Below are 26,289 nucleotides of genomic sequence, written 5' to 3'. Positions count from 1 at the left end.
CGTATTTAAAGGGGCAGGCCTCTTACTGAAGAAGTGCCTCATGGGAGACCTGATTTCACCCAGTGGAGAGGCCGGGGGCGTGGTCGCTGTTGGTTGGGGGCGGGGCCTGTCGGCATGTGCCCGCCCCTCCCAGGCCCTTTCCGGAGCGCAGGTTCCCGGAAGGCAGGCAGGCAGGCAGGCCGGGTTCCCAGCGCCGCCCCCGCCCCCTGGCCAGGTGAGACGCTTGTCTGGGCTCCCTCTGTACCTGCGGGTGTCCCAGGTGTGCGGCGGGACGCCCCTCTGCTTGTGGAGGGACTGTGTCGAGAAGAACAGCGCCTTCTCATCCGCCAAGTGGGCCGAGGGCGAGGAAGTGGGGTGCGAGATCTGCGCTCCCTGCCAGAGAGGTTGGGGTGAGTCCCGGGGATCCAAAACTGAAGGGGATGGAGCCTGCGAAGGAGCCTCCAGTCCCTCGGCTCCCCGAGGCTGGTCTCCGAGAACCCCGTTAGGAAATGCAGTCTTCGCCTGACAAGCAGGAAGTGAGCCCAGCACCCGGCTGAGGTGCTGGTGTGTGCTGGAGGGAGATGGCTTGATGCTCATGCAAAAACAATTTGGCGCCTGAGGTTCGTGCCCCGGGTTCAATTCCTGGCACCACCACAAGCCAGCTAAGCCTCCCCATGTTTCTACTGTAATTAGGTTGTTTCCCCAGCTTCCATGCTATCAGGAAATTAGAAAAAGCGGAGAAGGATTTAAGGAGGTGGGGAAAATGCATTTTAACCCATTATAAGTACAATTAGCTGCAGTGAACGCCTCCAAAGCGTATCTGTTCTGGGAGCACCTTGAAAAGGTCTGTTAGAAAGTTCTCATTTCTTCTCTTCTTCTGTCTGCATGCCAGGCAGTCGTTTGATTTCCCGATCTTCCAGACCAAACTTATTCCTTTCACAGTCCTCTCCATCTCGGTGATTGTCAAGGAAGCTTGACCAGGGTGAAAACTTTGATGCAACTTCTCACCTTCTACATCAGCACTAAGAATTCTTCTTGTTCTACCTGAAGATGTCAAGCCTCCTAGGACTTTGCATCTTTCTCTGCTACCATCATGGCCCAAGCTGCCTCCCACCTGGGTAACTGGTATTATATTCTACCAGAGCTTCTTCTGCTTTGCTGTCCTAACTCCCAGATCCATCTTCTCAGCAGCCGCTGCAGTTTTGACTAGAGTGTAGAAGGTATCTGAAACTGGCAGTGCTCAAAGTGTGGCTGGGAGATCAGAGCTATCAATAAAGTGGTAGGGTAAATGAGCACATGGTAAAACACATACGGGTAAATGAGCCATTCAGAATGCAGTGGATTTGAGCAGGACAGAGTTCGTGGATAGAGTTCCAGGCGCTGCACTACAACTAACTTCAGGAAATTACTTATTTTCAAGTATAATAAAGTTGACTAGAGTTACAAATATTTTGTGGAAAGAATATTATTCAATAAAACACTTCCTTTTTCCAGGTAGGACATATGTGTGAAGCTGGATTTTCTTCATATCTGTCAACCAAAGCACCATATTCCAGCAGACTGAATGCAGTAGCAGGTATGGGAATCAGCTGTCTTTTCTTAAGTAGGACATTAAGTAATTTGCAAAACTTTACGCCAAGATCAATCCTTTTTATTTTTTTTGAAACTACATACAATTGTTTATTATACTAATATATAGTGTTTGGGGGTGTTTTTGTTTGTTTTTGCCTCCAGCGTTATCGCTGGGATTCAGTGCCTACACTACAAATCCACTTCTCCTGGAGGCCTTTTTTTCCCATTTTGTTGCCCTTGTAGTTACTGTTATTGTTGTTATAGCTGTTGTGTTGGATAGAACAGAGAGAGGAGGAGAAGACAGAGAGGAGGAGAGAAAGACACCTGCAGACCTGCTTCACCGCCCAGGAAGCAACCCCTCTGCAGATGGGGAGCCTGGGACTCCAACCAGAATCCTTAGGCCAGTGCTTGTGCTTCATGCCATGTGCACTTAACCCACTGCACTACTGCCTGGCCCCCAGTACATTTGTTTTTAAATGAATTGATAAATGCCTTTTAAGTTTTTCTTAGTGTCAATTTTAGTACATCAGATGTTAGTAATATACCTAAAAGAAACAGCTGTTTGGTCTTTATAATTTTTTTTTACTTTTTAATAATTAAAAAAATATCAAGGTAAACATTATGTACTCATAATATCACCATTATGGGTACAATTGGGTATATCCAAAGGCAACTATTGTAGAATATCTGAGATTTTTTTCCTTCTGGTCTCTGTTGTGTTTTCTCTCTCTCTCTCTCTCTCTCAAACCTAATCTTGATCTTCTCATTTTGTACCTTTTCTACTACCTGAACACAACAGCATACACTTTTATTTTATTTTATTTTATTTGCCTCCAGGGTTATCACTGGGCCTGCACTACAAATCCATTACTCCTGGAGGCCATTTTTTCCATTTTGTTGCCATTGTTATGGTTGTTATTGCTGTAGTTGCTAGATAGGACAGAGAGAAATCGAGAGAGGAAAGGAAGAGAGGAGGAGAGAAAGATAGACACCTGCAGACCTGCTTCACCACTTGTGAAGCGAGGCCCTTGCTGGTGGGTATCCAGGGGCTCAAACTGGGATCCTTACCCTGGTCTTTGCACTTCGCATCTGTTACTTCTGTGTAATTAAATTTATTGCTGGGCATGTCAGCACCCAGCTAGTGACTACATCCCCTAGCCTCCCTTGCTGCAGGGGAAGCCACACAAATTACTTTTTTTTAATTTTAATTATTTATTTATTTTCCTTTTTGTTGCCCTTGTTGCTTTTATCATTGTTGTGATTACTTTTGTTGTTATTGATGTCATTGCCGGATAGGATAGACAGAAATCAAGAGAGAAAGACACCTACAAACCTGCTTCACTGCTTGTGAAGCAATGCCCCTGCAGGTGGGGAGCCGGGGGCTTGCGCTTTGCGCCGCCTGCGCTTAACCTGCTGTGCTACCACCCGACCCCCAGATTACTTTTTAATTATTTATTTATATACTTAACTCATTTTTGGGTAGACACAGAGAGAAATTGAGAGAGGAGGAAGAGATAGGAAGGGAGAAAGAGAGACACCTGCAACACTGCTTCACTGCCTGAGACACCACCCTCTGCAGATGGGAACCAGGGGTCTGAACCTGAGTCTTTGCGCATAATAACACGTGTGCTCCACCAGGTGCACCACCACCTAGCTCTTCTTCCTCTTCCTCTTTTCCAGACCACTGTTCACCGCTGGTTTATGGTGATGCTGGGAATTGAACCTGGGACCTTTAGTGTCTCAGGCATAAAAGTAGATTCGTATAACCACTTTTCTGTCTCCCCAACCCAGGACTGTATCTTCTGTCGACGAAGTATTTCAGGTTGGTTTGCTTCTCATGTAAATTTCACTCAGGATAAGATCAGGGTCAGGAAAACTACCCTCCAGTTTTCATTAATATTGAACAGTGGAGGTGGCAAGCAGGACAGTAGAAATTAGAGAAATGCATCACAATCTAAGCTTCTCCTTAGGAGATCAGCTTTGACTTGGTCCCTTATTCTGGAGCTGTCAGTGACCAGCATCTCACTGATGTGGCAGCGTGTGACGGATGCACTCACAAATGTCACCGCTGGAACCGTTGTAAAATTTTCACGAGAATTTTCCATATTGTAGGAGGAGAAGATGGACAGGCCCATAACTCCATCAACCTATGTGCGCTCCCTCAATGTCGGGCTCATCAGGAAGCTGTCAGATTATATTGATCCTCAGGAAGGCTGGAAGAAGTTGGCAGTAGCTATCAAAAAACCATCTGGTGATGAGAGATACAATCAGTTTCACATAAGGTAATATATAAAACTCTTTTCTTTGGGTTTCTTTCTTTCATCCTTGTTCTTTTCCTTTCCTTCCTTCCTTTTTTTTTTTTTTTAATTATTATACCAAAACACTGTTCAGCTCTGGCTTATGATGGTGCTGGGGGGGTTGAACCTGGGACTTCGGAACTTCAGGCAACAGATTCTCTCTGCGTTTGCTATCTACCCCTAATTTGGGGCTTCTGACGTCACAATCTAAGATTAGTAGATATAAATATTGCCTAATGTGACTTAGGATGTAAACCTATCTCCATTGAAGACCATGACAAGAAACTTTTTTCCTCTAAAATAATTTTTACTTTGTTCTTTATCATGTCAGAAGCTAGACTAACAGTGAGATGTTGCAAATGTGTTTCTGTATTAGTTTCATGATTCCCATTTTAATGCTAAACAAGTCCTAGATAGTACATGGTGCCTCATAATTCTTAGTTCCAGTTTGAAATAACATGAGGATGTTGTAAGAGTCACTGGAAAAACTCTGGAGCCCAAGTCTCTAAAGGCATGACTATTTGATGTATGCTAACAGTGTGTTTGGGGAATTCTTTACCTTGACATTTAAAAATATTTTTTATTTACTTACTTATTTATTTTTATTTATTGAATAAAGACAGAAATCAAGAGGGAAGAAGATAGAGAGGGAAAGAGATACCTGCAACACTGATTTATGGCTCATAAAGTTTTCCTCTTGCAGGTGGGGCTGGGGTCTTGAACCTGGATACTACAACATGTGCACTCAACCTGCTGCCGTCACCCAGCCCCTACACCGTCTCTCTCCCTATCTCCCCTTCCCTCTCAATTTCTGGCTGTCTCTACCCAATAAATAAGTAAAGATAATAAGAAAAATTAAAAATAAATAAACTGTTTCGGGAGACGGGAATATGGAGCAGCAGCAGCAGCTGTGTTTCTCTCCTCTCCTCTCCTATCCTGGGTCAACTAGGAATACCAAAACCACATGGGACCACAATAAGACAGGAGTAGAACAACTTCAGGAACCCACCAAATCACTGGTGAGTGCAAACACATGTGGCTCGTGGACAGAGAGGAGCCCAAAGAGATTAAGTGGCTAATCACAGTCCGGCAGTTTACCAGTTGAGACACCACCTCCAGTCTGTTTCACTAACAAGGGAATGGCTGAAGGGAGGAGAAGACTCCCCAAATACAACTGTGAGTCTCCATTGCTACTGCCCTCAGAATCTGGAGCAGTGGCAGGTAGGCCCTGTACTGACACCAGGGGACAGAGATCTAACCAGGAAACTCAGGAGAAGATCTATACATGGGTGGCCTAGCAGTGGGGCTGTGAAAGTCTCTTTGCATAATCACTGGATTTTCTCTGCCTCACCCTGCTTTATCTCTTGGTCAGCAACAAAAACAATAAAATATCTAGGAGTAAACCTAACCAAAGAAGTGAATGACTTGTATACTGAAAATTATGAGTCACTACTCAAGGAAATTGAAAAAGACACAAAGAAGTGGAAAGATATTCCATGTTCATGGGTTGGAAGGATTAACATCATCAAAATGAATATACTTCCCAGAGCCATATACAGATTTAGTCCTATCCCCATCAAGATCCCAACCACATTTTTTAGGAGAATAGAACAAATGCTACAAATGTTTATCTGGAACCAGAAAAGACCTAGAATTGCCAAAACAATCTTGAGAAGAAGGAACAGAACTGGAGGCATCACACGCCCAGATCTCACATTATATTATAGGATCATTGTCTTCAAAACTGCTTGGTACTGGAACATGAATAGTCACAATGGCCAGTGGAATAGAATTGAGAGCCTGGCAGTCAGCCCCCACACCTGTGGACATCTAACCTTTGACAAAGGTGCCCAGATTATTAAATGGGGAAAGCAGAGTCTCTTCAACAAATGGTGTTGGAAAAAAGTGGGTTGAAACATGCAGAAGAATGAAACTGAACCACTGTATTTCACCAAATACAAAAGTAAATTCCAAGTGGATCAAGAACTTGGATGTTAGACCACAAACTATCAGATACTTAGAGGAAGATATTGGCAAAACTCTTCTCCGCATCAATTTTAAAGACATTTTCAATGAAGTGAATCCAATTACAAAGAAGACTAAGACAAGCATAAACCTACGGGACTACATCAAATTAAAAAGCTTCTGCACAACTAAAGAAACTACTACCCAAACCAAGAGACCCCTCACAGAATGGGAGAAGATCTTTACATGCCATACATCAGACAAGAGGCTAATAAACGGAATATATAAAGAACTTGCAAATCTCAACAACAAGACAACAAATAACCCCATCCAAAAATGGGGTGAGGATTTGGACAGAATATTTACCACAGAAGATATCCAAAAGGCCGAGAAACACATGAAAAAGTGCTCCAAGTCTCTGATTGTCAGAGAAATGCAAATCAAGACAACAAGGAGATACCACTTCACTCCTGTGAGAATGTCATACATCAGAAAAGCAGCAAATGCTGGAGAGGTTGAGGGGTCAAAGGAACCCTCCTGCACTGCTGGTGGGACTGTAAATTGGTCCAACCTCTGTGGAGAACAGTCTGGAGAACTCTCAGAAGGCTAAAAATGGACCTACCCTATGATCCTGCAATTCCTCTCCTGGGGATATATCCTAAGGAACCCAACACACCCATCCAATAAGATCTGTGTACACATATGTTCTTAGCAGCACAATTTGTAATAGCCAAAACCTGGAAGCAACCCAAGTGTCCAACAACAAATGAGTGGCTGAGCAAGTTATGGTATATATACACAATGGAATACTACTCAGCTATAAAAAATAATGACTTCACCCTTTACAGCCGATCTTGGATGGACCTTGAAAAATTCATGTTAAGTGAAATAAGTCAGAAACAGAAGGATGAATATGGGATGATCTCACTCTCAGACAGAAGTTGAAAAAACAAGATCAGAAAGGAAAACACAAGTAGAATCTGAACTGGAATTGGCATATTGCACCAAAGTAAAAAACTCTGGGGCCGGGGGGTAGGGGAGAGAATACAGGTCCAAGAAAGATGACAGAGGACCTAGTGGGGGTTGTATTGTTATATTGAAAACTGAGAAATGCTATGCATGTACAAACTATTTACTCGAATGTAAAACATTAATTCCCCAATAAAGAAATTTTTAAAAAATAAACTGTTTCTTTTTTTATTCCCTTTTGCTGTCCTTGTTGTTTTATTGTTGTAATTATTATTGATCTTGTTGTTGGATAGGACAGAGAGAAATGGAGAAAGGAGGGGAAGACAGAGAAGGGGATTGAAAGATAGACACCTGCAGACCTGCTTCACTGCCTGTCAAGTGACTCCCGTGCAGGTGGGGAGCCGGCGGCTCAAACCGGGATCCTTACATCTGTCCTTGCACTTTGCACCACGTGCACTTAACCCGCTGCACTACCGCCCGACTCTCAAATAAACTATTTCTTAAAAAAAAATAATAATGTATACTCTACTGGGTGAACTATTTCCTAGTGCCAGTGAATTTTTCTCTCTTTTTAATTTGTAGATATATTTACTTTGATTAATGTCAAGGTGATAGTTTTCTAATTTATCATCTTTCACAGGTAGATTCTCCCCCCCACTCCACCCCACTTCTCTCTCTGGGTCCAAATGGAATTGGAGTTCAGAGCTCTCTAGTCATTTTCCCCTAACATTTACCCCTTTGGGGGGGCATGGATCAAAATTCTTTATGGGGTGCAGAAGGTGGAAGGTCTGGCTTCTGTAATTGCTTCTCCACTGGACATGGACATTGCAGGTCGATCCATACCCCCAGCCTGTTTCTGTCTTGCCCTAGTGGTGCAGGGCTCTGGAGAGGTGGGGATCTGGGACATACTAGTGAGGTCTCCTGCCCAGGGAGTACAGGATGAAATCATAGTAGCATCTATAACTTGGTGGCTGTGACTTAGTGAGTTTCTGGAGAGATCCTGGTTGTATTTTGTTGAGTTTTCAAGTAATTTTTTTTTATCCAATTTTTCCTATTTTATCAGGAACATAATCTGAAATGGCTCCTACTCCATAGCCACACCTACCCAGTGAAATTTTTATATTTAGCTCTTCAAAACAACTCTTTCAAGAAGTGGAAATAAAAAACTAACCTTTGTCTTCTCATCAGTTAATTAAAGTGCAGTTAATATTAAAAGTCTTATCCTCCATGTTTATATGTATTCAATTCCTTTAAGCAGCTTATTTTGTTAAAAAATCAGATAACAAGCAGAACTCATACGTCACTTGTACCCTTTTATCAAACGAGACCTGAAATTGGAGCACAATGTCAATTCAACTCATCAGCTTCAGCCTGGCTTTTCCATTAGTAGTATACCAATTGCAGTGTCTTTGAGGATTCGTTGAGTTGATGAGAGTACAACTGTAGCAGTGAGCAAATATTTAGTAAGTGCTCCGTCTGTGTTAACTTGAACATCTTTGCAGTTCTTTCTGATTGTCTCATTGCATTGCACTGCATTACGTTACACTTTATGTTCCTTTTTAGGAAGTGCTGTAAGCAAGACAGGAGCAGAGAGGAATCTTTCCTGTTTTCCTATTGACTCTTATTAATACTAATTCTTTGCCACTTGTTTTTAAGGCGATTTGAAGCGCTACTTCAAACTGGAAAGAGTCCTACCTGTGAGTTACTGTTTGACTGGGGCACCACAAACTGCACTGTTGGTGACCTCGTGGAGCTGTTGGTCCAAAATGAGTTTTTTGCCCCTGCAAGTCTTTTGCTACCAGGTAATCTGGGTGTGACGGGTATCATGAGTAGGGCAGAAAGACAAGCTCAGCGCCGGGTAGTGGCTCCCCCAGGAAAGGGCTCCTGTTACTATGTGCAAGGATTCTGGTTCAAGCCTCTGGTTCTCACCTGCAGGGGGGGGCAGTTTCATGAGCAGTGAAGCAGCTTCCAGTGTCTCTCTTTCTCTTCCTCTCTACCTCTCCCTTCCCTCGCGATTTTTCTTTGTCCTATCAAGTAAAAGGGAAAAAAATGACCACTGGAAGCATTGGATTTGTCATGTAAGTACTGAACCCCAGCAATAACCCTGGTGCCAATGAAAGAGAAAGAGGGGGAAAAAAAAGAAAAAGATGGAGTCTGGCAGTAGCACAGCGGGTTAAGTGCACGTGGTGCAAAGCCCAAGGGCCGGCGTAAGGATCCCGGTTCCAGCTCGCGGCTCCCCACCTGCAGGGGAGTCGCTTCACAGGCAGTGAAGCAGGTCTGCAGGTGTCTGTCTGTCTTTTTCTCCTCTCTGTCTTCCCCTCCTCTCTCCATTTCTCTCCGTCCTATCCAACAATGACAACATCAATAACTACAACGATAAAACAAGGGCAACAAAAGGGAATAAATAAATCTTTTAAAAAAGAAGAAAGATGGGAGTCGGGCGGTAAGCGGGTTAAACGCACATGGCAAAGCGTTAATGGACCAGCGTAAGGATCCTGGTTCGAGAACCCGGCACCCCACCTGCAGGGAAGTCGCTTCACAGGTGGTGAAGCAGGTCTGCAGGTGTCTCTATCTCTCCCCCTCTCTGTCTCCCCCCCTCTCCATTTCTCTCTGACCTATCCAACAGCGACGACAACAATAAAACAACAAGGGCAACAAAATAACTGCAACAATAAAACAACAAGGGCAACAAAAGGGAATAAATAAATAAAATTTTTAAAAAGAAGGAAGCAAAGTGGTGAAGCAGGGCTGCAGGTGTCTGTCTCTTTCCTCCTCTATCTCCCCCTCACCTCTCAATTTCTCTCTGTCTCTATCCGATAATAAATTAATAAAAAATATTTTTTAAAAGAAGGAAGGAAGACAAGAAAACAGACAAGTTTACCAATAGGAAAATTTCTTACTTTTCTTGATGGTGAATAAATCTTACTTTTCAGAGCCTTTCTACCCCTTCACCCCCCTCTTCTCTTTAAGAATCACCTCACTAAAGGGCACTGTAAAACTGTTGCAAATGACATGACATAATCCATGAGATCAGATGTTGAACTTATATATGGATGGACATCCAGCACGGGCTGTAGGAAATCACTCTTTGAGCTTTTGCTCTCTTCCTTCAGTTCTCCATGCTGGTGGAACTTTCTGACTTTGGTCCCCAACATCATATTCTGGTGGATGAGAGTTTAATTGCTGTCCTCATAACCTTCCCCCCACCACCAGCACCACTACTTTGTTTCCGTTGGTCCAGTGCCTCTTCTGCTGGAGCAGGCACAGGAATCAGCTGGGCTCTTGTTTAAAGCATAGCTCCCTAGAGCCAGCTAAGTAGCTCCCTCGGATAGTGCGCTGCTTTGCAATGAGTGACACAGGTTCAAGCCTGGCCCCCACCACAATGGAGGAAGCTGTGGTGGTATGGTCTCTTTCACTCTCTCTGCCTCTCTGCCATTCTGTTTCAGTTTATATATATGTATATATATATGTCCCTGGGCTTATTCCAGACCTTAGAATTCTGGGACTGGAGTCGAGCAAGGTCCATGTTCTTAGATGAATGCTGCAGTCCTTCTGACTCAGATTACTCAAGACTTCTTTCTGAAAACACCACCCTTCCACTATCTCCCTTTCGTCATGAAAACTTAAAAATTCCCAGTAGGCAGTTCCTGGCATGCAGACTTAAGGACTGTATGGGGTAATTGGAGTGATGTTAAGCGAACAGGGTTCTGAGCTTGGCTTTTGCATCCTTTTTTCTTTATATTTCTTTATTGGAGGTTACCGGCTTACAGTACAGTTGTTAGCACATAGATATAATTTCTCCTCTCACCAAGGTGTCTGTGAAACACTCACTCTCAAATTAGGTCCATCATTGTGAACCAGAACCCGAAATCCTCCCTTCCCCCACCCCTCTCCCTGTCTTCCTTCCCAGAATCCTGTGCTTTAGTGTAATACACCAAACCAACACAAGTTTTAATGTTTCTCCTTTCTGCTCTTTTTTTTTTTTTTTTAAGTTCTGCCCAGGAGTGAGATCATCCCATATTCATTCTTCTCTTTCTGGTTTATCTCACTTAACATGATTCCTTTAAGTTCTACCCAAGATGAGGTGAAGAAAATGAATTCATTTTTGATAGCTGAGTAGTATTCCATTGTGTATATATATTACAACTTTCTCAGCCACTTATCTGTTGTTGGACACTTAGGTTGCTTCCAAGTTTGGGCTATTAAAAATTTTACTGCTGGGGGCCAGGCGGTGGTGCACCTGCTTAAGTGCTCACATTACAGTGTGCAAGGACCCAGGTTCAAGCCCCTGGTCCCCACCTGCAGGGGGAAAGCTTCACGAGTGGTGTCTCTCTGTCTCTCTTCCTAGCTCCCCTTCCTCTCTCAAATTCTCTCTGTCTCTATACAATAATAAATAAATTTTAAAAAGATACCTCTCTTAAAAAAATTACTGCTATGAACATAGACCCTATGATCCAGCAAACACTTTTTCTTATGAGAGATCAACTTCCTTATTTCATTTGGCAGAAGCTGTCCCGAAACCCAGAAATACGCTGCCGTTTACAGAAGTGGTGACAGCTCAGCAGAAACCTGTGCTTCTCAGCTGCAAAGACAAGCCATCGACATCAGTGGTGCCTGTGCAGAGCCTTGAACAAAACTGTGTGCTGCCTGACTCATCCAGTCCCGAAAGCAGGAGCTTAGAAGTGAGTGATACATGTAAGTAGCACATTTCCTGCCACTGGTAGGTTTATTGTTGGCACACTTTCTGCTTGCTTGCTTCCTCTCCCTCTCTCTCTCTCTCCCTCTCTCTCTCCCCCACTCTCTCTCTCTCTCTCCCTGTTTCTCTCCCTCCCTCCTTCTCTCTCCCTCTTTCTTCCTCTCTCTCCTTCCCTCCCTCTGATTTTTTTTTTTTTTTTGCCATTTCTGATTTTAAAAAAGCATCTCTCCTTATTGCAACAGTTCTTCTCTGATTAATTTTCCCCTTGGTTTACTGAACACTATTTTCTTGGTAATGTTAGTTCATGCCTTGCCACAGTCACTATTTCTAAAGAAAAAAAGTAGATATCTACGTAACTTGAAAGGGTCCTTCTGTTGAGCTGTTGGAAAAGTCTTGACACATTTCTGCACAGAAAAACATTTTCTTTTTTTCTGGTGGGCATTTGAAAAAAAAAGAAATTTCTATTTTCAAAGATGGTTTTAGAGGGCTAGGGGAGATCACGTAATGGTTATGGACACAAGCTTCAGTGCCTGAAGCTCTAAAGTTTCTCTTTCAATCCCCTGCATCAACATAAGCCAGAACTGAGCAGTACACTGGTAAAAAAATAATAATAATAATACATAAATAAGGGGCCGGGTGGTGGTGCAGCGGGTTAAATGCATTTGGCGCTGTGCAAGGACCAGCTTTAAGGATCCCGGTTCAAGCCCCCAGCTCCCTACCCGCAGGGAAGTCGCTTCACAAGCAGTGAAGCAGGTGTCTGTCTTGCTCTCTCCCTCTCTGTTTTCCCCTCCTCTCTTGATTTCTTTCTGTCCTATCCAACACAGTGACAACAATAATAATAACAACGATAAACAACAAGGGCAACAAAAGGGGAAAATACAACCTCCAGGAGCAGTGGATTCATAGTGTAGGCACACTATGAACTACACAGCGATAACCCTGAAGGCAGAAAAAGAAAAAAAAACCATAAATAAAAACTGGTTTTCGGGAGTGGCCCCAGAAGTGATGCAATGGCTGGAGTGCATAGGGTCCCAAGTTCAGTCTCCAACATCACATGTGCCAGAGTGATCCTCTGATTCTCTCCCTCCACCTCATCAAAAAAAAAAAAAAAAAAAAAATTTTAAATGGTTTTAGGGATTGAAGTTCTAGCTTACTGGGTTGGGTACATACTTTGTGATGCATTTGACACAGATTTGAGCCCCGTACCAGATGGGCTATCCTAGGGAACTAGAAGAAGCTCCGCCACTCTTATCTCTCTTTCTCTCTTTCTTTAAGATTTTTATTTATTTATTAGAAAGGTAGGAAGAGGGGGAGAGAGAGAAAGAACCAGATATTACTCTGGTACATGTGCTGGAGGGAATTGAACTCAGGACCTCATGCTTGAGAGGTATCCACTGTACCACCTCCAAGACCACCAGCACTCTTATCTCTCCTTCCCTCTGTCTTTCTGTGTGAAAATAACATTCTGCAGTAGTGAAATAGTACATGTTCAAGGCCCAGCTCCACTAAGAAAGAAAAGTGTTCTTCCTCCTTCTCACCCAGCTTAATGTTTTAAATACTGGATTATGTTGAAAATAGGTGAATTCAGAACAATGCTAAAATTATTAAAGTAATTATCTTTTCCCTAAAGAACTCTCCCCTTATTTGTTGATACAGGCTTTTATAGTTTTTCATTTTACGAATTGAAAAGCGTCACTAACAACTTTGATGAGCGGCCCCTTTCCCTTGGTGGCAACAAGATGGGCGAGGGTGGGTTTGGAGTTGTGTATAAAGGCTACGTGAACAACAGGACCGTCGCAGTGAAGAAGCTTGTAGCGGTAAGTTTGGTTCTCAGGGAAAGAAAAAAACTAAAGGAAGATTTGTTTTCTACTATTCTATGTAGTGATCATTCATTTTTTAAAATATTTATTTATTTATTCCCTTTTGTTGCCTTGTTGTTTTATTGTTGTAGTTATTATTGTTGTCGTTGTTAGATAGGACAGAGAGAAATGGAGAGAGGAGGGGAAGACAGGGGGAGAGAAAGATAGACACCTGCAGACCTGCTTCACCGCCTGTGAAGCGACTCCCCTGCAGGTGGGGAGCCTGGGGCTGGAACCGGGATCCTTATGCTGGTCCTTGAGCTTTGTGCCACCTCCGCTTAACCCACTGTGCTACCACCCGACTCCCTGATCATTCATTTTTTAGGAAATAGGTCATTTGAGTGAGTCTCTTCTATAAATCAATATTCTAAGCTGACAGTTTAAAAAAAGATTTTTTAAAAAAAGATCTATTGATTTCTTATGAGATTGAGAGAGGAAAGCCAGAGCTGGGGGAATCTAACCTCAGGCATGCAAATCTCTTGCGTTACCAGCTGACTCATTTCCTACCAGCTAAATGGACAGCTTTTATAGTTTAAAAATGTATTGAGGGCCTTGGAGAGGTAAGTCAGGGGGAGAAGATAGGACTTGCATGCCCAAGGTCCCATGTTTAATCCTTAACAGTACATGGTGCTGGAATGGTGCTATGACTTCTTTCTCTCTCTCTCTCTCTCTCTCTCTCTCTCTCTCTCTCTCTTTTGCCTCTATGCCCCTATCTTTAAAAAACAATTTTTTTTAATCACACTTCTCAGAAAGGCATAAGATAAAACTGAGAAGCCCGGCCCTACATATTTCTTCCTGTGTAATCAAGATGAAAATTTCATAAGATGCCTCTGTATTACTTTTCTCATTTAAAAATAAAGGGTAGAAAATTTACAGTAAGGAAAAAATATTTTCAAGTTTATCATCTCTCTCCTCATTTCCATTGCTGCTGAGTACTCGCCGTTTGCTTATGGGCTCGTTATATTCTGAAAATATCAGCAGTATAAACATTTATATAATAAGGAGAGGCATCAGCTGTTACATGGGTTGCAAACACTTCTGCAGGGTTTGCTTTTCTTTTTTTTCTTCAAGTTTTTTTAAATTTCTTTCTAATTATCTTTATTTATTTAATGGAAAGAGACAGCCAGGAATTGAGAGGGAAGGGGGAGATAGAGAGGAAGAGAAACACCTGCAACCCTGCTTCATCAGTCATGAAGCTTTCCCCGTGCAGGTGAGGACAGAGGGCTCAAACCTGGGTCCTTGAGCTCTGTAACGTGTGTGCTCACCCAGCCATGCCGCTACCCAGCCCCCAGAGTTTGCTTTTCTTTTGCCTTCAAATTTGTTTAAATTTCCTGCTAGACAGATTTCCCCCACAAAAGGTTTTATATGGTGAATTTCTTATTAATTCCATTCTGTTCTCACAATAATTCAGTGATCATTATGTAACTTGTAAACGTTTTTCTTTCCACTAACCTGACATAGAACCCTGAACAAATCACTTCTATTTCTAGTTCTCAGTTGGTCTAGAAACTGGGAGTATATTACTCTCTTTTTTAGAGACAGGCAGCTGAACCATCCTATCCTTTGTGCCTTCTAACTATTGAAGCCTAGGGCTTGTATTGTAAGAACTGTATGTTATTTTATTCCTTTCAGATGGTTGACATTAGCACAGAAGAATTGAAGCAACAGTTTGATCAAGAAATAAAAGTACTGGCAAAGTAAGTTGATTTGGCAGCTATACCGTAGAAAAGCACAGGAGATGAAATGAGAGCCTTGACTTCTAACCCAGAGCATGTCCTGAGCCAGTGATGTTCTTATTAAAGGAATTACAGTCATTTTATACTTAAACATACTATTTTATCTGTAGCCTAAGAGCAGCCATTGTTTTAAATAATAACAGAATTACATGGAATTTTGCCATTATAATAATTGTATTTGTTTTGCCTTCCTGATTTAATTAGAGCTAAATTCTAAAGATACCAGAAAAAATAGGAACAAGAAAGTGAGGAAGGAAATAAAAGTAAAAGAAAGAAACCAACACTAGGCTTGTTTCTCATTTGTTCTAGTTTTCAGTAGTATGAAATCAAGGACCCTTATATCTTTTTACACATACATCTTTAATACACTTTTGCTTATTTCATCAGGATAGAGTGCTATGAAGAAGAATTACTGGTTCAGAGTGTACAAACTTATTAAATACTATCCAAGTCTACCTCCTAATGACTACATAGATGTTACAGTAACTTTTTATTTGTTTGTGGAACTGTGGCTTCATACATGTGCATTTCCATCTCTTTGAACCACTTTTTCATTCAGATACAGAGACAGAGAGAGAGGGAGAAATACCATAATGCCAAGCTTCCTCAATTGTCATAGCACTTCCCATGTCATGCCAGGCCTTGAATCTGAATTGTGTACATGGAATAAAAGCCTTAGATAGGACTTAGTCCATTAAGTTACTATGAGAATAAAATAAAGACAATTCCCATTCCACAGTAATATATATATTTAGCAGCTGTGAACTACTTGGTTTTATTTGTGTGATTGTTTTTTTTTTTTAATGATTTATTTATTTAAAGAGAATGAAAGAGACCATAGCACTGAAGCTTCCTTCAGTGTGCTAGGAGCTGCGTTCAAACCTGGACAACACTCATGGCAAAACAGTATACTATCCAAGTGAGCTATTTTTCCAGGCCTCACTATGCATTTTTAAAATATGCCAAGTTAGTGGAAAATGGAACATTTACCATTTTGATCTGCCCTACTTAAATAATTTCTAAGGGCACAAGAAGTCTGATTTCAAATAAGGAAATGGCAGAACTGTAGATCATTTTGAATGAACACAGTTATCATTTATTAGAATTCATCATATCAGAGTTATAATATACTTGTTTATTTAATTCTCACAGCCTCTATGTTAATAGGCTCATTTGTTTAAAAAAAATAATAATAGAGACCAGGGAGAGAGTACAGTGCTCCGCAAATGCTTGTAGCTTTGTGGTACTTGGGCTTTCCTTTTCGTTTTAGTACTCCCAAGTATGAAAAGTAACTCAAAATAGATTGTAAACAATCTTATAAACAAAATAGATCAAATTGTTTATAATCAAAATGGATTATAAACAAAACCCTGTTTTCCTATGGTTTTGACAGTGTTTCCTTTTTATAAATAAAATTTTTAAAGTGATTATAAACAATCAAATATGATTAAAGGTCAAAATGAATAAATGTTAATGTGAATCAAGATAATCACATATTCAAGATAATGTGACTCAAGATAATGTCGATATTCTAGATGTGTGAGAGAATTTTTGAAAGTGTGGCCATGAAGTGTCAGCCGACTTGTTGAGATCTTGTTTGTGCTGCCATGGTGGCATTGTTGTGTTAAACAAATGTCAGTCTCATCCAGTAAGAGTGTTCCAAGTTCAGTTATTGAAACTTACTTACAAATAGAATGGGCTTTTGCTTCTAATGCAAACCAAGATTAACTCAAAGGTGAGCTGCTTACAGAAATTTGTATACAGTAAGAATATACAGACACCATGTGTAGTGTTAATGGCTCATGCTGTTTTCTACTTTTTCATGTTTTTTTTTTTCTTTCTATTTTTATTAGTGACTTAATGGTCTAGTACTTTTCATCTGTTAACACTCTAGATTGAATAGCCTCCAACCTGTAGCTGAATACATGTATGTATTATAATAATTTGGAGTGGAACATTATTTGTCACAGGTGTCAACATGAAAACTTAGTAGAACTACTTGGTTTCTCAAGTGACGGAGAGGACCTCTGCTTAGTGTACGTTTACATGCCTAATGGTTCATTGCTAGACAGACTGTCCTGCTTGGTAAGAGGACTGCCTGTGAGACTGTCTGTTGTCTATGTGTTGGGATACTAATGTTCACTTTGTGATCAGTCATTTAAGCTGCACTAATATGACTATTCTTCCTGCTTTTTTTTTTTTAACTATATAATTGGGTGCCTGGGAGGTGGCACAGTGGGTAAGGATTTGCATGTGCCAGAATGATGCCATCTATCTACCTGTTTATCTCTTTAATACACTCTTTAAACAAAAGTATAGAGTTTATATTGTGAACAATTGTAGTTTTCACTCAATTAGATGATAATCAAAATGTGAAATTGTTCATGAAAGCTAGACTTTGAAGATGCTCTTTTATGTTTTTATCATAAAGTAAGAACTACTAAGCCCCACCTGATCTTATTTAAAGACTATTTTTAACAACTTAAAATTCTTAGGGATAGAATATCGTTTTTAGAAGTTGCTTAAAGGGCTGACAAAACTAGCTCACTTGGTTAATAAGCTGCTCTGCCTTTTGGCTTAACCTTGACTTGAACCTGGCCCCCGTTGCTTTGAATGAAGCTTCAGTGCCATGGTCTCTTTCACTCTGTCCCTCTGCCTTTCTATCTCTAAAATAAATAAATAAATAAATGCAGTTAAAGAAGCTGTTTAGAAAAATGATTGTGATTCATATTCATATTTTCTGTGGATTTGTTTCACCCTTTTACACATACTGATTTATTTCTTCTGAAGGATGATACTCCAGCACTATCATGGCACATGAGATGCAAGATTGCTCAGGGTTCAGCTAATGGCATTAACTTTTTACATGAAAACCATCATATTCATAGAGATATTAAAAGGTAAGTACTAATGTTGAAACACTTTCAGAAACAATAAGAATTGACTTGCATGCACTGTTCATATGCCTAGAATATTCCATGAAAGCTCAGATTACTGATCTGTAAAATCTTCATTAGAAAACCAGTGACCTCTTCCAGAACTCATTCTTCTTGATTTTTTTCTTTTCTCTTCTCTTCTTTTTCTTTCAGAAACATTTTTCCTTTTAGTTTCTGGCTCATCACTCTTTTTCTTTTTTCCCTAAATACCTTCATCCTCTGAGTACTCTTTCATTCTCCTCTTATGTATCTGTGCATTGATAGTTTATATGTGTTAATTGAGCATCTTTTGTATGCTTTTCCCTGTATTTGGTACAGTTAGCAAAGACAGCACTTATAGGTTTCAGTTGGTCCTGTATTTCATAAAATGAAGAAGGTTTCCTGAGAAAGTGATACTTAAGCTGGAACCCAAACAAGTAGGCATGGTTGGGAGGCAGCTGTGAAGATGGGGAGGAGAGTTTCAAGCAGAAACCAGAGGTGAGAGTGAGTATGGGAATGTGAGGAACTACACAAAGTGAAGAAAATGTATTGCGACTTGTTTGCAGAAATTGAAGGAAGGGATGATTGATGGGAAATACAGCTAGACATAGGGAGGGACCTAGGGCTTTGAACAGACAAATGCAAGGATTTTAAGTTTATCATGTGTTACCAGAAGCCACTGAAAATTTTTAAATAGAAATGTCATCATCAGGCGGTACTTAGTGAATTTTAAAGAAGTATTTAAGGCTGAGGAGATTGCATTAATGGTTATGCAAAACTCTTTTCATAATGGAAACATCAGTGTGTCAGGTTCAGCCCCCAACACTGCCATAAGCAAGAGCTGATGAGCTGTGCTCTGGTAAGAAAAAAAAAAAAAAAAGACTTTTTAACCATATTCTTAACTCTTTAAAAGGGTTCAGATAGTACAGGAAGGAAAAAAAAAAAAACCCTAAAAATGAATAGCTGAGATGCCCTGGATGAAACTGCTTTCAGATGAATTGAGAAATCGTAGGGGAGTAGTAAAGAAGGACCATATCAGGAAGTTACCAAGCCATAAGTGGTTGGTGAAATGCCTCTGTATAATAGAAATAGCCTCATTTAATTTTTATTCCCCTAAATTTTTTCTTCAAGAAGCATGAGGAAACAAAAACAATGGTTTATCTAGAGCTTTAGTTTGAAATCTAGATACATGTACCCAATTTTTGGACTTTTATGACATAAACTATAAAGTGGTATGCTCTACATGTGTATTTACATATGTACACTATGCTAATACATCTACCTAAGAAAGCACTTCTTAACTGGGAAAAAAATTTTTTTTCTTTCTCTCAACTTGATACTTTTTTTTTCAGTGCAAATATTTTATTAGATGAAAACTTTACAGCCAAAATATCTGACTTTGGACTTGCACGGGCTTCTGAGAAGTTTTCCCAAACAATGATGACAAGCAGAATTGTGGGGACCACAGCTTATATGGCACCAGAAGCTCTAAGAGGAGAAATAACACTCAAGTCTGACATCTACAGCTTTGGTGTGGTAAGTCTCTTGTCTGTATATATAGCTGGTCCCAGTGGTCATCCTGGCTTCGATTCTGAAACTAAAGCAGGCTATTTTAGAGATGCCTTTATTGCATAAGTCTTTGATGTAGAGATGTAAGTTGTTCACTTTACTCTTGAGTTCCATGAGGAAGTTATAATGCTGCCCAACTTGTATACATTTTTTAACTGATTTCTAAAATAAACTGTAAGAAATGATTTTAGGGTCAGTGAGATAGCTTACTTGGATATTTTGCAGCTTTGCCATGTGCATAACCCAGGTTCAAGCCAACCCCAGTGCACTGAAGAAATCTCTGCTGTGGTCTTTTTTACACATACACACACACACACTCACTCACTATCTCTCTCTCCCTCTCTCTCTCCTCTCTCTCCCTCCCTCCCTCACCTCTTTCTTCCTCTGTCTGTGTCTAAAAAATAAACAAAAAAAGAAAGAAAAAATGATTTTAACCATTGTCTAAATGACTTAGTATGAAACTTAAGACAGTGCATACAACAAATAATGTCAGACAGTATGCATTATAGTAACATATATAAATTGGTACTCTAACAGGCTGAGCTATTTCCCCAGCCTGTAATATTAAAAAAAAGAAATTCTGTCAAGGATATATGATTGGGCATTGCTAATCTACCAATCTACCACTCTGTTTCTAGTAACTTTAAAAAAATAGAGATAGAGAGGTAGAGATATATAGAAAGAGGGAGGGGGGAGGGAGAGAGACAGAGACAGACCATAACACTGAAACTTCCTTCAGTTTGGTGGGACCTGGGCTTGAACCTGGGCCATGCACATGGCAAAGCAACATACTATCCAGGTGAGCTATTTCACCCATCCTATCCCAATAACTTCTAAAATGAGTGAGAAGTGGATAAAAAAATCAGGTTCTCATGAGTTGGGCGGTAGCACAGCGGGTTAAGCACACGTGGCGCAAAGTGCAAGGACTGGCATAAGGATCCCGGTTCGAGCCCCCATCTCCCCACCTGCAGAGGAGTCGCTTCACAAGCAGTGAGGCTGGTCTGCAGGTGTCTTACTCTCCCCCGTCTTCCCCTCCTCTCTCCATTTTCTCTGTCCTATCCAACAACAGCGATGACAATAACAACAACAATTAAACAAGGGCAGCAAAAGGGAATAAAGTCAAGTGACCATTTAAAAAATTTTTTTAAAAAATCAGGTTCTCCTTCAACTTATTTTTTTCTGTGTGTGTTTCATATATAGAAATTTAACTTCGAAGTGCTATCAAGTTAAAATGAAGGGCTATGGCTAAGATAAGTTACAATAAAGATTAGGTTACACCTAAGTTTTAGAAAGTAGTATTCAGGGGCTGGGTGGTGGCACACCTGTTTGAGCACACATTTTACAGTGCACAAGGACCCAGGTTCAAGTCCCCGGTCCCAACCTGCAGAGGGAAAGTTTTGTGAGCGGTGAAGCAGGGCTGCAGGTGTCTTTCTGTATCTCTCCCTATCTCCCCCACCCCTCTCAATTTCTGGCTGTCTCTATCAAATAAATAAAGATGATTTTTTTTTAATTTTGAAAAGAAAATAGTGTTTTAAGAACCATAGAAAAATTATTCCTATGAAGAGTTTCCTATAAGGATTGGGAATGGGAGCTTCCAGATTACATATTGAGTAGAGTTAATTGTTTACAAAGAGCTGAATAGAAAAGAACTGCTAATAGGAATGGATGAAGCCTAAGGGTCCCTGAGAGAAAGGTGTTGAGCACTGACCTCTGCTCATTTTCTTCCCGATGTACATGTACTACCTAGTGCTATTTGTGGAAGTTATTAGTCGGATGTCATCGCCAGTGTTCAGATGAGTTTCTCTAATATCTCAGAATAGGATTTTTTGTGATGTGATTTAGAAGGCTGTTGGAAGATACTGAAAGATTTTTCATGTAAGTTAATTATAATGGTATTTCCAGACCTAGAAAATAACCTGCCAAATAATGCCCACCAGGCACATACTCCTTTTGAGTAGCAGGAACAACCTGTATTCATTCTAATTTCTCTATGTTGCCTTTGAACGCTATGCTAATGTTTTGTTTTGTTTTTTGCATTCATAGGTTTTACTAGAAATAATAACTGGACTCCCAGCTGTGGATGAACACCGTGAACCTCAGTTATTGGTAACTGAAGAATTATTTTTTCCACCCGTTCTTTTTGTGTTTATAAGCTAAATGTATACAAGTGAGTTTGGCATCTAGAAAAGTCATTTTCTATTGACAGTCTTTTCATTGACAATTAGTGTGTTATAAGTAAAGATCATCACAAAAATTTTTTTTCGAGATGGAGACAGAAAGGGTTCAAGCCCCTGGTCCTCACCTGAAGAGGGAAAGCTTCACCAGTGGTGATCAGGGCTGCAGGTATCTATCTCTCTCCTCTATTTCCCTCTCCTTTCCTCAACTTCTCTCTCTATCTATGCAATAGTAAATAAAGATCAAAATTTAAAAAATAAAAATATTGACTTTAAAATAATAAATTTAGATACTGGTTTTATCTAATTTATGTATTTTAATGAGACAAACCAGTATGACAGATTCATACAATACATATGTATATTATTTCCCTAAAGAATATTGTTTCCATAGAATAAGGATTAGAAACTTAAAATCTATAGTTTCTATTTCTTACTTATTTCACTTAACATGATAATCTTATGCCTCTCTCTTTATGCATAACTTTTTTTTGTCATGACCCAGCCCCGTCTTTCCTCCTCACATTCTGTTTCAACAGTTTGACAGAGAAGTTGCACTATCTAGGTGAGCTCTCTCGCTAGCCTTCAACAAGTTGAATACCCCAGAAAACGTTGCATGTGGAGGGAGGGAAGAGTCTGAGTATAGAGTTGGAATTACATTTATAAGAAGCAGAGTTTGCTGGCAGCCTGGTAAATGGCATAATCAGTAACAAAAAAATGGAAAAAGAAGACCTATGTATAGAGATATGTGTAGGAGTTAAGTGTTGATGTATACATTTATTTTTTAATGCATAGTTTTTTTATTTTTTAATATTTATTTATTCCCTTTTTGTTGCTTGCCGGGATAGCCTGAGGGTGCTTCTTCCCGAGCAAGTGCTCTCTGGGTTGGAGAACTCAACTGGAGCCAACCTAGGCTGCTGCGTGGGAGAAGGATCAGGAACTCTTGGGCTAGCCTTGCAGGAGACTCTGGGACTCTTGGAACCGGAAGGCAATCCCATGTGTGTTTAATCAGAAGAGCAGCTGTATATACTTGCCAAGTAGGATGGAAACAGGATGTGACATAGAGAGGGTGGAGCGAAAAGAGAGTACAAATTAGTGGTGGAAAACAGGGTGTGACTAGGAGAGGGGGCGGAGCAAAAAGAGAGCGAACTGGTGGGGATTAAACCAATGCCCTGCAGGCAGGGTAGTTCTTAGGCAACAGTGGTTATGTAAATAGACAGCAGGGTTAAGCAGGGGGAAGCTGGTGTACTGCCCAACAGTTGACCTTGTTGTTTCTTTATTGTTGTAGTTATTGATGTCATTGTTGTTGGATAGGACAAAGAAAAATTGAGAGAGGAAGGGAAGACAGAGAGGGGGAGAGAAAGATAGACACCTGCAGACCTGCTTCACTGCCTGTTTTGAGCTGGGATCTCAAACCGGGATCCTTAAGCCGGTTCTTGCACTTTGCACCACCTGCACTTAACCCGCTGTGCTAGCCCCCAACTCCCGTATGTATGCATTTATTAACTAGGTTTCTCTTGTACATCTTCAAGACTTAACATAGTTAAATAAGACTACGTTCTTATTAAGTAGGCTGAATATCCAAAATATTTTCTTTCACTTTTATTTAAAACTCTTAAGAATTTTAACATTCATTGTAAAGCTAGATATTAAAGAAGAAATTGAAGATGAAGAAAAAACCATTGAAGATTATATTGATAAGAAGATGAATGACATAGATGTCACTTCCATTGAAAATCTGTTCTCTGTTGCTAGTCACTGTCTGCATGAAAAGAAAAATAAGAGGCCAGACATTAAAAAGGTAATCATTATTCACTTATTTTAAAAGAGAAAATGGTGGGGTTGTTTTTTACTGTATATATATTAAACCAAGTATTTAATGCAGTTTTTTTGTTGTTGTTGCTGTTTGTTTGCTTTACAATAGGTTCAAGAGCTGCTGCAAGAAATCACGATTTAAGGGAGTGTCGGGCGGTAGCGCAGCGGGATAAACGCATGTGGCACCAAGCACAAGGACCGGCATATGGATCCCAGTTAAAGCCCCCGGCTCCCTACCTGCAGGGGAGTCACTTCATAAGTGGTGAAGCTGGTCTGCAGGTGTCTGTCTTTCTCTCCCCTCTCTGTCTTCCCTTCCTCTCTCCATTTCTCTCTGTCCTATCCAACAATGATGACATCAACAACAACTATAACAGTAAAAATAAGAGGAAAAGAAAAAAAAAACTTTTAAAAAAATGACAACTTTTGAGACTGCAAGCTTCTGATATATACGTGTGTAAGCCATTTCCTTCACTACTTTTGCTTATCAACGGAGCATGTGCAGTACAATTGGGGCTGGTACAGCACACTTAACTATATAGAGCAAACAAAATTGAAGCCACTATTTTGATGCTTTGACCTTTTAACTCCACCCTCAATCTTTGCAGTGACTACCTGATATCTCTCCTTGGAACCCCACCACACACCTTGAAAAAAATTAAGACTTTTTTGAGATTGATGTCTTGCAGGGGACTCAGGTAGGGGGAGAAGGGAGAGGTGGCTTTAAGGTCCTGGTGAATGATGGTTGAAAAGGTGAGGGTGAGACAGTTTTGCAGACACCACAGGGAGGTGAGAAACTGTACCGTGTCAGCTGTAATCCATAGCCCCCTCTCCCTCCAATAAAGTGATTGGACTGTAGTTTGCAAAGATTAATCTGTTTTAAACCCATCTGAATGTTTTCATCACAGTTTTCTACTAACATTGTTCAGGTGTCTGCAGTGCCTCTCTTGACAGGTAGTCCTGAACATCAATTGATGCAGAAGATATACCAGCATTTTGTACATTGAAAAGCAATACGCGATTTAAGTTTAGGTAGGTTATATAAAATCCTGTTGTCATATGCTTATTGAGTTGTGTTCATTTCCCAATGTGCCATTTCAAACATTCCTTCACTACAAACCAAAAATGCCCTAATAATATACCCAGGATGACATGGCTATTTTTGATTCCATTATTTAACAGAATTGAAGGACTTATGCAGATAGATGCAGGTAAGGTCTCTTAATTGGCTGACCATAGGGAAACTACCAGGCAGGATTGCTCTGGTAAGCACAGTTGTTATGGAAAGCCAGAGATCCTCCTAGGAACTTTGAAAACCTGTACTAATTTAAGAAGGTCCCACTGACTAAGACCCAAGGGTGGCTTTTATGGAGATAAGAACCACCTTCTAGCTGTCAACCAGCAAGGAGAAACCTGAGGCATTGATCATACAGTCACAAGAAACTGGATGAAAGTCAACAAACAGAAATAGCTTAAGAGTAGTCTAAGAGATCATAGCCCTAATCTCTCTAAAGCCTCTCATCACAGACCTAACTGAATACACTCTGGACCATACAAAAGTAATAGATGAGGGACTGAGTGGTGGCGCACCTGGTTGAGTGCACGTTACAGTGCTCGAAGACCCAGGTTCAAGCCCCTGGTCTCCACCTGCAAGGGGAAAGCTTTGCAAGTGGTGAAGCAGGACTACAGGTGTCTCCCTTCCTATAATCCCCTTTTTTCTCAATTTCCGGCTGTCCCTATCCAATAAATGAAAAAAGACGAAGAAAAAGAAAATAGACGATGTCAGTTGCATCGAGTCACTGTTTGTGGTTCATATGCAGTAACAGAAAATGAACACAGATTTTGTTTCCCCTATGATTCTTCCATGTGGTACCTCACTACATCCACATGTTCTGCCTATACTGGGGTGGGGGTGGGAAGGAGCAGAAATTGTATAGGGAGTGGAGTGCACCGATTTTTACTGGGGTTCACCTTCCCCCTGCCCCTGACTCCTGCATTATTTGTATGTGTATGCTTTTGCTCATTAAAGAATAGTTTGGGCTGGGGAGAAAACAAAACAGTATGCCAAAGACTTTCATGCCTGAGGTTCCAAAGTCCCAGATCTGCCACAAGTCCCCAGCAGCACCACAAGCCATTGCAGAACAGTGATCTGGTTGTTCTCTCTGAATCTTTTTGATTATACATAGTTTCACATCTCTATGGATAAATGTATACAGCCCACTACACCAAGGTTACTTGTACCATCACACCAACTAGAACTCTGAATCTGTTTAGTACTGCCCTCCATTCCAGCCCTTTCCCTCTGATGCAGTCTCAGTTTAAGAGTTTGGTTGCTATTACTTTTGCCAACTTGTTTGCATTATTTACCTATATTTTACATGAGCAAAATCATCCTATAGCTGTCTTTCATTTATTTACTGATTTCACTAAGTGCAATCACCTCTAATAGCATCCACTTAGTCCCTAATGATACATCTTTTTAAAAAAATATTTTTAATATTTATTTTGCCCTTGTAGTTACTATTATTGTTATTGATGTCGTCACTGATAGATATGATAGAGAGAAATGGAAGAGGGGGAGAGAAAGACAGACAGACACCTGCAGACCTGCTTCACCACCTGTGAAGTGACTCCCCTGCAGGTGGGGAGCCGGGGGCTTAAACCAGGATCTCTACCCCATCTTTGCGCTTTGCACCACGTGCGCTTAACCCACTGCGCTAGGCCCAACTCCCACAATGTCATCTTA

At 40.7% G+C, this 26,289-nt stretch overlaps 1 protein-coding gene across 6 annotated transcripts; it reads left to right on the top strand.

Moving 5' to 3' along the window:
- The first annotated feature begins 81 nt into the window (after positions 1-81).
- Positions 82-24,401, top strand: IRAK4 (interleukin 1 receptor associated kinase 4). Of its 6 annotated transcripts, none has more exons than XM_016190615.2 (13): positions 82-214; positions 1,474-1,555; positions 3,664-3,833; positions 8,439-8,584; positions 11,289-11,477; positions 13,135-13,295; positions 14,970-15,034; positions 17,044-17,158; positions 17,864-17,973; positions 19,341-19,524; positions 21,601-21,663; positions 23,374-23,532; positions 23,656-24,401. In XM_016190615.2, exons 3-13 carry the CDS (start codon positions 3,673-3,675, stop codon positions 23,686-23,688), a joined length of 1,386 nt encoding a protein of 461 aa, XP_016046101.1. In that variant the 5' UTR covers positions 82-214; positions 1,474-1,555; positions 3,664-3,672; the 3' UTR covers positions 23,689-24,401. The 6 variants fall into 6 exon arrangements, with proteins under 6 accessions (XP_016046101.1, XP_060047723.1, XP_016046100.1 ...); XM_016190614.2 differs by having other exon boundaries at positions 133-330; XM_060191739.1 differs by having other exon boundaries at positions 133-383.
- Positions 24,402-26,289: the final 1,888 nt, after the last annotated feature.

The sequence above is a fragment of the Erinaceus europaeus genome, chromosome 5, assembly GCF_950295315.1.
Source record: "Erinaceus europaeus chromosome 5, mEriEur2.1, whole genome shotgun sequence".
Classification (NCBI taxonomy): domain Eukaryota; kingdom Metazoa; phylum Chordata; class Mammalia; order Eulipotyphla; family Erinaceidae; genus Erinaceus; species Erinaceus europaeus.
This window is presented reverse-complemented; position numbering and strand designations above follow the sequence as displayed.

What these genes read in the sequence shown, in the direction of transcription:
- IRAK4 (XM_016190615.2), top strand. Translation starts at nt 3,673, where the DNA reads ATGGACAGGCCCATAACTCCATCAACCTATGTGCGCTCCCTCAATGTC. An exon ending in CAGTGAAGAAGCTTGTAGCG is followed by an intron (nt 13,296 to 14,969) that starts GTAAGTTTGGTT and finishes TATTCCTTTCAG; the next exon opens with ATGGTTGACATTAGCACAGA. An exon ending in ACATCTACAGCTTTGGTGTG is followed by an intron (nt 19,525 to 21,600) that starts GTAAGTCTCTTG and finishes TTGCATTCATAG; the next exon opens with GTTTTACTAGAAATAATAAC.